General features: G+C 35.0%; 1 protein-coding gene across 2 annotated transcripts in view; it reads left to right on the top strand.

Moving 5' to 3' along the window:
- Positions 1 to 3,363: 3,363 nt before the first annotated feature.
- LOC143228986 (uncharacterized) overlaps positions 3,364 to 12,948 on the top strand; it is a 32,894-nt gene continuing 23,309 nt past the window's right edge. Inside the window, exons 1-2 of one of the 2 annotated variants that reach the window (XM_076460541.1) lie at positions 3,364 to 3,701; positions 7,480 to 8,005. In XM_076460541.1, coding sequence (XP_076316656.1) covers positions 3,645 to 3,701; positions 7,480 to 8,005 — 583 coding nt within the window. In that variant the 5' untranslated portion in view covers positions 3,364 to 3,644. The remainder of the gene's footprint in view (positions 3,702 to 7,479; positions 8,006 to 12,948) is intronic. The other variant, XM_076460542.1, reaches the window with a different exon arrangement.

The raw sequence follows: 12,948 nt of genomic DNA on the forward strand, positions 1-12,948 counted from the left end.
TAACAAGAGCTCTCTGCTAATGACTGAACTACATAGATAAGAACACTGTATAAACAGGAAGGAGGTGTAACAAGAGCTCTCTGCTAATAACTGAACTACATAGATAAGAACACTGTAGAAACAGGTAGGGGTGTAACAAGACCTCTCTACAAATAGCTGAAACATATAAATAAGTACACTGTATAAACAGGAAGGGGTGTAACAAGAGCTCTCTGCTAATAACTGAACTACATAGATAAGTACACTGTATAAACAGGAAGGAAGTGTAACAAGAGCTCTCTGCTAATAACTGAACTACATAGATAAGAACACTGTAGAAACAGGAAGGTGGTGTAACAAGAGCTCTCTGCTAATAACTGAACTACATAGATAAGAACACTGTAGAAACAGGAAGGTGGTGTAACAAGAGCTCTCTACACATAACTGAACTACATAAATAAGAACACTGTATAATCAGAAAGGCGGTGTAACAAGAGCTCTCTGCTAATAACTGAACTACATAGATAAGAACACTATAGAAACAGGAAGGCGGTATAACAAGAGCTCTCTACTAGTAACTGAACTACATAGATAAGAACACTATAGAAACAGGAAGGCGGTGTAACAAGAGCTCTCTACTAGTAACTGAACTACATAAATAAGAACACTGTATAAACAGGAAGGAGGTGTAACAAGAGCTCTCTGCTAATAACTGAACTACATAGATAAGAACACTATAGAAACAGGAAGGCGGTGTAACAAGAGCTCTCTACTAGTAACTGAACTACATAAATAAGTACACTGTATAATCAGAAAGGCGGTGTAACAAGAGCTCTCTGCTAATAACTGAACTACATAGATAAGAACACTGTAGAAACAGGAAGGTGGTGTAACAAGAGCTCTCTACAAATAACTGAACTACATAAATAAGAACACTGTATAATCAGAAAGGCGGTGTAACAAGAGCTCTCTGCTAATAACTGAACTACATAGAAAAGAACACTGTATAAACAGGAAGGAGGTGTAACAAGAGCTCTCTGCTAATAACTGAACTACATAGATAAGAACACTATAGAAACAGGAAGGCGGTGTAACAAGAGCTCTCTACTAGTAACTGAACTACATAAATAAAAACACTGTATAAACAGGAAGGAGGTGTAACAAGAGCTCTCTGCTAATAACTGAACTACATAGATAAGAACACTATAGAAACAGGAAGGCGGTGTAACAAGAGCTCTCTGCTAATAACTGAACTACATAGATAAGAACACTGTATAAACAGGAAGGAGGTGTAACAAGAGCTCTCTGCTAATAACTGAACTACATAGATAAGAACACTATAGAAACAGGAAGGCGGTGTAACAAGAGCTCTCTACTAGTAACTGAACTACATAAATAAGTACACTGTATAATCAGAAAGGCGGTGTAACAAGAGCTCTCTGCTAATAACTGAACTACATAGATAAGAACACTATAGAAACAGGAAGGCGGTGTAACAAGAGCTCTCTACTAGTAACTGAACTACATAAATAAGAACACTGTATAACCAAAAAGGCGGTGTAACAAGAGCCCGACAATTAACAATAAGTATATTCCATAAACAGGAATACCCTATGAACAAAATGTAACATAAAAGCTAAAACAGGAACACAGTCATGAAATACAACTTGTGCATAGCTCTGTTGACTGTTGGGTGAACTTCTTCTGCTGTCGGATCTGAGTAGCGACGAGATTTTTTCCTGTTCTGGCAGATTCCAATATGTTTCTCTAAATAATCCGAAAAGGTTGCTGAACACAATAACATCGGGTAAGTAACTTCCCTAACGTTTACTACAAGTAACAACTTTGTCGCCACTACTCAATCGTTCACACTAAACATGCTCGCCCTTTCAGCCGTGGGGGTGTTATAATGTTACGGTCAATCCCATTATTTGTTGGTAAAAGAGAAGCCAAAGAATTGACTCGAGTGGTAATGACTAGCTGCCTTCTTTCTAGTCTTACACTGCTAAATTATGGAGGGCTAGAGCTGATAGCCCTCGTGTAGCTTTGCGCGAAATTAAAACAAACAAACAGATAAACAAACTACTCCATGGCTGTAATTTTACGACGTAAATTACAAAGTTTATCAAAACAAGCAAAGCAGATGTGACATTGTATTTAGTAAATTACAAATCTGTAATTACCGAAGTTTTAGAAATGATCATTTACTATTGACGTACGAATAAAACCATATGCAAGAGAAAACAAACAAACAAAGTGGTAGAATTAAAAAGTTTAAATCTGGCTTATCCTATCTTTGATTATAAAATGAAAGCGGTTTTAATTTGATAAGTTTTATAAGTCAAACAATTTGGGTTTGGGAAGGTAGAATATAAAAATAAATTTTCTGATCAAATTGTACACACTTGTACCATTGTTTCAAACCGCTCATGGTTATCAGGTCGGGAGAATGTTGTGCATGGTCGGGTCCACTTCAAAGTCACCCTATCTTCTTCCTTAAATTAATCACTAGAAAACAACTACAATGACTAGATGAGGACGAACGAAAAGGACTTCTGAAAAGTTATCTTGGGATATAGTCTATAAAGTTATCTTGGGACCTAGTCTATAAAGTGATCTTGGGACCTAGTCTATACAAAGGAACCGAAATTCTCTGTGTGTGGACAACTAACTTCTACAACATGCATTCAGAACCTTGAGAAAACAACAACGTTTTATTTCACTTAAATTTATTACATTTTCAATAGTTATTAAAAATTTAAATTAAACATTATATTGGCACGTAGTGTCCATTCTATAACGAAACCTGATTCAATTATTTGTAATATTTATTATTATAAGAACATGTACAATAATAAGAAGATATGCGTCATACATACATATATAAGGGTTATATTTACAATTAACAGCAGTTGAACTGATACTTGAAAGTGAGAATCACATCAAACTAGAATATATTTTGTATTAAATGTTTTAAAACTTTGGTTTTGTCGAGTTCTGAGAGTAGAAATTCGTATAAAAAAACCAAAGACAAAGTTTATAATAAAGTGGTGGTGTTTAAAATAAAACGAATAAAAACTGTTTGATATTGTGTTCACTAGTGAAATAGATATTGTTTTCTCAAACTCTTTGTGTGAAGTGTCCTAAAACATTGTTACGCAGAGAGTAATTTACAAATATCAAGAAACTCATTTCCGCAGAACCAGATGTTTCGTGTCGTTGAAATGGCAGTTTGGTGTTTATTTTCTTATCACCTGCCCTAATACTAAAGCGCTACCTATGAGAGATTTAGGGAAACTTAAACTCTCGTACGTTATGCCTCATGCGTGACCGAGCCCGTGCAGCGATGATGCAAAGTATAAAACGCACTAACGTGTTGTTACTGAAAGTTTTATGTCGATGAGAGATAGAGGATATGAACAGGTCTTTTAAGCTATGTTACTATTAAAGTAACAGCTTTAATACAAACAAGACTGCTTAGACTGTCCAGTAGTGAGTGACTTGTTCGCTAAGCTAGCAATAAGAAACGTTCTCTTAAGCTTGTGGTTTTAGCCACTTATATTTTGTGTTTTTTATTACCGATTTCTGTGTGTGTTTGTGAAAACTGTAAGCACAGCTTGTTACTTCGATGAAATGATGTAGAAGCCACACATCAAGTTTTTAGGATGTTGCGAAGAAGAATTTATCCGTTTCTTTTTATTCTACTACAGTCCTTCATAATGGTAAGTATCTGATTTCAGAATGTTTCCGTTGATTATGTAGTGACGTTTTTACTTTCTTCTGTTACATTTGATCTCCGCCACTGAAATCCAAGCACCACGAAGTACGGTCCATGTTAGTCAGAACACATGCATAATAACTCGCTCAGATTTATTTCTAATGCATATGAACTCGCATAATGTATAAACAATAACCTGTTCAGATGAAATATTCTTAAATAAGCAGAAAACTTAACGATTCGTGTTTTCATAGGAATATCTATCAATGTTAGTATGAAGACACAACATAACATGCACATTATTTTTGAATATTATTACAGCTAAAGAAGCTTGACAAACTAGATTCATTCTACAAGCTAAAACCAGTTCCTTAAATTACATTTTAACTTGTATTAAAAAGAATACAGCGTGTAAATTACTATCTATAGTTAAGATAGTACAATGGATTATAAAAATTGTCATTCAAAAATTAGTACATGCTTGCATACGTATTCAATAACGTACGAAAATACTTAACATACACAACCTCTATTGTTGTTGTTTCTCCCTGTTTCTTCTGTCTGATTTTACTAATAACCCTTCTGTAGTTGTTTTATAATTGAATCAGTCAGTTAGTTAGTTCAATTTTTGTCTCTTTATGTGACTTTTCTGGTGTTGTTTCTTTTCTATTGTTGTTTAGGCATTTGACAAGCAATGTTACATTTTCATTGTATGCTGGTTCTCTCTAGTCAGTTATTTTTCGTGTTTATAGACAAGCTATGTTACATTTTCATTGTATGCTGGTTCTCTCTAGTCAGTTATTTTTCGTGTTTATAGACAAGCTATGTTACATTTTCAGTGTATGCTGGTTCTCTCTACTCTAGTCAGTTATTTTTCGTGTTTCTAGACAAGCTATGTTACATTTTCAGTGTATGCTGGTTCTCTCTACTCTAGTCAGTTATTTTTCGTGTTTCTAGACAAGCTATATTACATTTTCAGTGTATGCTGGTTCTCTCTAGTCAGTTATTTTTCGTGTTTCCAGACAAGCTATGTTACATTTTCAGTGTATTCTGGTTCTCTCTAGTCAGTTATTTTTCGTGTTTCTAAACAAGCTATGTTACATTTTCAGTGTATGCTGGTTCTCTCTACTCTAGTCAGTTATTTTTCGTGTTTCTAGACAAGCTTTGTTACATTTTCAGTGTATGCTGGTTCTCTCTAGTCAGTTATTTTTCGTGTTTCTAAACAAGCTATGTTACATTTTCAGTGTATGCTGGTTCTCTCTACTCTAGTCAGTTATTTTTCGTGTTTCTAGACAAGCTATGTTACATTTTCAGTCTATGCTGGTTCTCTCTACTCTAGTCAGTTATTTTTCGTGTTTCTAGATTGCTATGTTTACACTTTCAGTGTATGCTGGTTCTCTCTACTCTAGTCAGTTATTTTTCGTGTTTCTAAACAAGCCATGTTACATTTTCAGTGTATGCTGGTTCTCTCTACTCTAGTCAGTTATTTTTCGTGTTTCTAGACAAGCTATGTTACATTTTCAGTCTATGCTGGTTCTCTCTACTCTAGTCAGTTATTTTTCGTGTTTCTAGACAAGCTATGTTACATTTTCAGTGTATGCTGGTTCTCTTTACTCTAGTCAGTTATTTTTCGTGTTTCTAGACAAGCAGTTATTTTTCAGTATGTTACATTTTCAGTGTATGCTGGTTCTCTCTACTCTAGTCAGTTATTTTTCGTGTTTCTAGACAAGCTATGTTACATTTTCAGTGTATGCTGGTTCTCTCTACTCTAGTCAGTTATTTTTCGTGTTTCTAGACAAGCTATGTTACATTTTCAGTGTATGCTGGTTCTCTCTACTCTAGTCAGTTATTTTTCGTGTTTCTAGACAAGCTATGTTACATTTTCAGTGTATGCTGGTTCTCTCTACTCTAGTCAGTTATTTTTCGTGTTTCTAAACAAGCTATGTTACATTTTCAGTGTATGCTGGTTCTCTCTACTCTAGTCAGTTATTTTTCATGTTTCTAAACAAGCTATGTTACATTTTCAGTGTATGCTGGTTCTCTCTACTCTAGTCAGTTATTTTTCATGTTTCTAAACAAGCTATGTTACATTTCCATTGTATGCTGGTTCTCTTCCTTATCAATATCCTTAAATTTTCGTTTTTATATTTCTTCCTTTCAATGCTCTGTCTTTTCTAATAATTTTTTTTAGCAGTTACATTTCTTTGGGTACGTTTTTTGCACTCTAAGTTGTTAGCCAATTCTTAGAACGTTATTCTGTATTTATTAAGTTAACTTTTTTTATTTTAGGATTCTGTTTGTTTTTGTTTTTCATCTATACTTGCTTTAAACAGGCATTCGACTGTTTTATTAACTTTCGACAAGTATTAGTTTGCCAAGAACTTCGACAACTTATACTTAAGTCAGGTCCAGATCATTTCTTCCAGTTTTGTATTTTTGATATTTTCTATAAGTTTTTTGTGTGTAATTCTATAGCTTATCTGTTCGGTTTTTAATTTTTTCGAGTTTTTTTTCAGTTATATGTTTTCTTCGCTTTCATACTGAGTTTTTTCCAAGTATTTGTCGCAGATACGTATTTCTCAGTATAGTTTTTGTTTCCAAGTTTGTCTGTTTACTTTTTCTATTTTCATTGCTCCAGAAGTTCTATTTATCTGAACAGGTTTTTTTCTGAGTAATTTGTTATAAATCTGTTTTTGTAAAAAGTGTTTTCTTTCCAGCCTTGCCTGGTGCTTGTTAGTTTGAACTGTTTGATAAGAATTCTCTTCTCTGGAGTTCTGCATCTAGGAATGGCTTCGCTATAGCTTATAGTTTATTTTTATCAACAGTCTATTTATCTAGGGAATGTTGTTTTTTTTTAAATTCCCTCTGGATATCAGTTTTTCTGGACGCTTTTCTTTTTTGGGGAGAGGGAGAGGTATATGGAATTGCTAATTTTGCGAGTGACCTATTCTAGTTTAATAACTTAAGATAATTATCTATAATTCTGTTAGTAAGTTTGAATTTCTAATTAAGTCATTTTCAATTGGCTTTTTCGATTTTCTCTAAACTTTATCTCTCCTCAACAATGCTTATAGACGTTTTTTCTTTCTTTCACAAATTTTTCTTATTATAAATGTTGTACATGGTTGTGAGAGAAACTTGGATGGTAAACTTAAGTGAACTAAGTGCTGCATAGAACAGAGCTAGCAATATGACAACAATAATAGATGTGCATTACTTCCTGTCAATACACTTAAGCAAATACTTAATAAATTACATTCAACAAGAGCCATTTGAAGAGGTCATGACGGGTATAGTTGCAATCTCTTTTTGCCACTCTGGTTAATTCTTGTACAAATCTCGTGGGAAAAGCAAACATTAGAACGCAGATGCCCTTCTTATCGTCAGATGTATAGACATCTTGCTGCGTATTTCTGAGCCTTTTAATCTCACCATAAGACACGTTATCGTTAGACGTAAACTTTCAGATAGGATTGCGTTCCACCATGTTTTGGTTAGGCACACAAAACAAAACAAAACTGAAACTGTTAAAGAAAGCAAGTAATTAATTCAAGTACAGCAATGCATAAGCCAATAGTTACGCCTTTGTATGGGAAAAATGTTAGTGCCGCCACTCTCTAAAAACTATAAAAAATTACTAACCCTAAAATATTCATGATTTGAATATAAAAGTCGTGGCAAAGGTTTAATGCACATCAGAAAGGGTCTCAATCGACTTTCGGACCTCGTAAATCGCTGTTATAGTTTACTGTTTAATATATTGGCTTGTTTCTTCTCTACAGGAAACCTGGAGTCGTAATGCGCACCACAATCACCACAGGCACAGACTTATCGCAGGATGTTCCCGCTGCTCACCAGGGTACTTTGTGGTCGAACATTGTTCTAAAACCAAAAACACGCAATGCTCCGCTTGTCGACCAGGGACATACCTGCAACATCACTCTTACAAGGAAAGATGTTACCCATGTTCTCAGTGTGGCGAAGGTCTGTACATAGCTCATCAATGCACATCAACGAAAGACACAGTCTGTGACTCTTGCCACACCTATAGAGGGCCTCACAATAAAAACTTTCACCAGAAATGTTTACTTGGCCGAAACAATACACAGACGTCCATCAGCCGGACAAGGCTGTTTTCAAATGGTTCTGCATCACGAAGTTCGAAATCTTCATACCGAAACGTCTCTTTTCCTCCTAATTCAGTCATTGAAAAGCAAAATCGAAATTCAGTTTCTAAACAAAAGTCTCTGAATAAGTTAGGAGTTTTCCTTTCTGCAATACCCATAAGCACGAGAAACATTAGCAAAGGTAAGTATTAATCTTATTCTGTGGTGCCTTTCCAAGTAGCCTCAACCAAAACCTACAAATAATAATGTTTTTTTTTTTTTCATGACACGTGCATTTGTAGCAACCTCTGGACCAAAATTTTAACCAATTATTTCGCTTTGTTATTTTTACACTTTAACAAGTGTCTTCCGTCGGCATTCTTAGACTTTTCTAGACGTTTTGTAACTTCTCATAATCCAGGTGTGGCCTAGTTTTAATGTGGATTGTAAATTTATAATATAACTGAACACGTGCTCTGAATTTTCTGCTGTAGCTGCATTATAAGCGTGACAGTCAGTCGCGTTAATTAATTTCAAACTAGACCAAGCCCTTATGGTGCCATTTGGCCAGTAATTCGAAATTACGAAAAATTGTATCTGAGCCCTATGGGTCTCTTCAAATGACATCTTGGTCCCTCTGCGCATAAAGTCCTTTCCAGGTTGAAAATACCACTACCATGGTTAATATCCATGTTAAGCAATAATTTTCGTCTGTGATATTATATATATATATACATTAAAAGCCAGAACTAATTACGGTTATTGTTAAGTCTTAATTAATAGGGTTTATAATAAATAATAAAACACTGACATAAGAAAACTTCTGCTACAGTATCAACATTTTTTTCGGAATGTTAATAACAATAAGTAATGTTAATGACATTTATTGACTTCCCTCTAGTGTTTCAGCGAAAAGTTTACGTGTTTACAACGCTAAAAATCGGTTTTCGATACCACTATTAGGCAGAGCACAGATAGTAGTACGTTATGTAGTTTTGTACTCAACGTAAAATCGACTAAACTAACAATGAAACTTAACTAACAGTATTAATTAATTTTATTATAACGTTATTGGTGTTTATCGCAATGTTAAATGAGCTGAAATAGCCAATGATTAAGACACCCAGTTATATTTCTGTTATTGTAAATTGAAAGTGAGATGGATGGTATATTTCGGTAAGTATAATGCAACAGGCAGTACAATAATTAATCTGTTATGAACGTCAAATTTCTCTTTTCATGGGTGGTAAAATATTTCTTGAAACATAAAGATTGTTTGTTTGTTTGTTGTTTAATTTCGCGCAAAGCTACACAAAGGCTATCTGCGCTAGCCGTCCATAATTTAGCAGTGTAAGACTAGAGGGAAGGCAGCTAGTCAACACCACCCACCGCCAACTCTTGGGCTACTCTTTTACCAACGTAATTTAAAGTAACGCTATGCCTATGTCCTATTGTTATAATGAGAAATGATTAGTAAAGAAAAATCGAATAACTTCTCGTTAAATTAAAGAGAAGAAAAAACTTAATAAAGTACATGAACTATCTCATAATGGGCATCTAGTGTACATCGCCACAACTCACGTGGTCGGTTTATTGCAAGGTGAACTCTTTGTTACAAATGTTACCACACGGCCGTACTGTTTAATTGTTATTCTTGTTGAAGGATTTTTATTCTCCTATTTGACAATAAACCTGATACCTCATTTGTAATCCAGTCAAAACACGACCTCGAATTACGAGTTATGTCTGTAAACATTTCTAAATGGTTTAAGCTATTCAACCCAAAAGTTGAAATGAGTTTCGTTAATCTATTTTTTATGTTGTATTTGGCGACCAGTAATCAACAGAACCACGATTCCCGTATGTAATTGTAAAGCTGCCAGATTTAATTAAACACTAAAACTTTTTTTGTTTTCTACCTATTGACACCTGATGGGAAATATTCAATCGAGAAATGATTTGCCAGTCCTGAAAAGTAGTTCAGTGACTGATACCATGACAACAGAACATGTTTATAAGTACTGTTGATTAATTTGTTTGGTTTGTTTTTGAATTTCGTGCAAAGCTACACGAGGGCTATTTGCGCTAGCCGTCCCCAATTTAGCAGTGTAAGATTAGAAGGAAGGCAGCTAGTCATCACTACCCATCCACTGCCAATTCTTGAGCTACTCTTTTACCAACGAATAGTGGGATTCACCGTAACATTATAAGAACCCTACGGCTGAAAAGGCGAGCATGTTTGGTGCGACGGGGATTCGAAGCCGCGATCCTCATATTGTGATTCGAGTGCCTTAACAACCTGGCCATGCCAAGATGATTAATTTGTTTATTTTAAATAACGAGCAGGCTAGTCCCAAATGTATCATACAGAATATTACACTAGGATGTGATAGTTGTAACTTTAAGAAAATTATACTGTAAAAGGGGCATTTCATAACTCGTAATTTATGAAGATCGTAGATAAGGTTACGTGATTAAAATACTTAAGATAGCAATTAATAAAATTCATTTTGAATCTTAGTAAGAAAATTCTTAAGAGATCTAAATTTTGTAACAATAACCTTTGACATTGCACATTGTTTTACCATACTATTTCCACATTTTTTGAAAAACCTTTTATTTGTTGTCCTTTATGTGCTTGAAACATATAAGCACACTGAACAGGTATTTAATAACAAACATATAAACCATGGATTTTTGTTTTGTTTTTGATAAAAAAAAACACCTAAGAAATAATACGTGCTTGTCTTTAATACAATAAGACACTTTGAAGTTGTAAAAACGTATTAAAGTTTACTTATTTATAAAAAAAATCTTCCGACGGAATACTTTCTATCTTCAGATTAAAAAGAAAAGAAGCATTGTAAATATAAATTAAAGATGATTTTCTGGATACATTTTTATAGAAACATTTGTGTTTACAGAACGCCATAGATACAATGACGTAGCATAACTAAAGTTGTTAGATTGTGCTAAAGCTCTTGTAAATATCAAGTAGTCAACACACAGAGTCACTGTTCTCAATACGGTGTACACGACAGTTTTTAATTATAAACTTTATCTTTCTTTACGTTAGGTTTTTCTTGGACTAGTAGAGTTGCTTAGTGAATAGTAAATACATTTATCTAAACAACAGTTCATGTGGGCTCAGATAAGGACAATGAAAATATTACTAATCTTTTCATGCGTGTCACTAATTAAATAAGCATGAGTGTGGCTGCATGGTACCCTATATAAAAATCTTAGTGGTCCTTTAGTTTTCTATAAATTTATACTTTATTTGTGAAACGTAAGCAGTCTGAGTACCCAGAAGTAAGTTACTGTAATCTATTTTTGAGATTTGGTCGTTGAGGACCTGGGAGAGCCAGGGCTTTTGACTTCTCTCTCTCTCTCTCGTCCTTTGGGTATTTGTATACCCTGGAGGGTCAGGTGTGCGTTGACCACTTTCTCCTTCCTTGACTTTATTTATCACAACAGTTAAATGTATGGATATGTGTTACACGAGTTGACTTCTGCTATCACGTTTGTTTCTTTTTGAACTTTGCACATAGATACACGAGGGCTATCTGCGCTAGCCGTCCCTAAGTTAGCAGTGTAAGACTAGAGGGAAGGCAACTAGTCATCACCACCCACCGCCAACCCTTGGGCTACTCTTTTACCAACGAATAGTGAGATTGATCATAACATTAAATTCCTCTACTCATAGAAAGGCGAACATGCTTGGTGTAACAGGGATTCAATCCCGCGCCCCTCAGATCACATCTCTAACCACCTGGCCACAGAGGCTCGCCACTGCTATCACTAAATAGTTTTAGGTTTCATTCCTTAAAAGGTTGCTTTTTGTTTCCTTATGAATTTGATTTTTACTATGATATTGTATCATTAATGTAAAGTAAGTCTGCTTTTGTTGTTTGAATGTTTTTCATTGACTTTACTAAGAATGAACTTTCTCTACAACTGACAAAGCCAGTTATTTGTTTTGGGTGATTTCTTCTTCTTCTTTGTTCCTTTTCTTATCCCCCACTATGGGACAGCGGTAAGCTTATGGTTCTTACAACGTTAAAATCGTGGGATCGATTATCCGCAGTGAACACAGCAAATAGCCCAGGGTGGATTTGTTGTATTACAAACAAGATCTATTAATATAATGGTTCAAGGTCGGAGCCAATAGTTAATGTGCTGAACTTTGGATCTGAGGTTTTGCTAGTTGCAACCCTTATCTCCCAAAAGAAAAAGCTTTTCACTATGGAACTGTGTGTGCTTTAGAAAAGTGATAGTCAAATCCCACTTTTTGATCTGACAAAGCCTGGCATGGCTAGGTGGTTAGAACACTCGGCTCGTAATCTGAGGGTCGCTGGTTCAAATCCCCATCACACCAAACAAGTTGGGCCATTCAGCCATAGGGCGTTTCATTGTGACGGTCAATCCCACTATTCGTTGGTAAAAAAGTAACCCAAAGTTGGCGGTGAGTTGTGATGACTAACTGCCTTCCCTCTAGTCTTACAATGCTCGGTTAGGGATGGCCAGCTTAGATAGTACTGGTGTAGCTTTGGACGAAATTCAAAACAAACAAACAAACGATCTGACAAAAGTAGTCCAAGTGTTAGCGGTAGATGGTGTTGATTAACTGCATTTCCTCTAGCCTATCTCGTTTCAAAATTAGTAACAACTAATGTAAATAGGCTTCATGCAGCAGTCAGCAAAATGCAACAAATGAACAAGCAATTGTACTGCAATATCTTCGTCAACAATGTATTTCATGGAGGTCAGCGTGATCCTTTTCTGGCAGCGTAAAATTGAAAACTGGATATGGAAGACGTATCTCGTCTCTAATTGAATAGTTTTCGTTTTATTGCTAATTGTTAGATCTGGATAAATTCCTGACAGCTTTGAAAGTAGTGCGCTATACGCCACAATACTAAATATCCATCCGCTAAGCATGTTCCAGTAATTTCCAAAACACAATCACTTCCGACAGCCGAAGAGAATTAACTGGACAGTCAATGTCAGAAGTTAGAATCAACAAAAGAAACGAAATCAACAACGGCAAATAAACGATAGAAAACATTTTATTTGTTGATTTATTCGGTAAAATCATAAAATATATGAAACCACTTTTCTAATAGACTATTTCAGAGTTTCTTA

Source organism: Tachypleus tridentatus, chromosome 10 (genome assembly GCF_004210375.1).
Source record: "Tachypleus tridentatus isolate NWPU-2018 chromosome 10, ASM421037v1, whole genome shotgun sequence".
Classification (NCBI taxonomy): domain Eukaryota; kingdom Metazoa; phylum Arthropoda; class Merostomata; order Xiphosura; family Limulidae; genus Tachypleus; species Tachypleus tridentatus.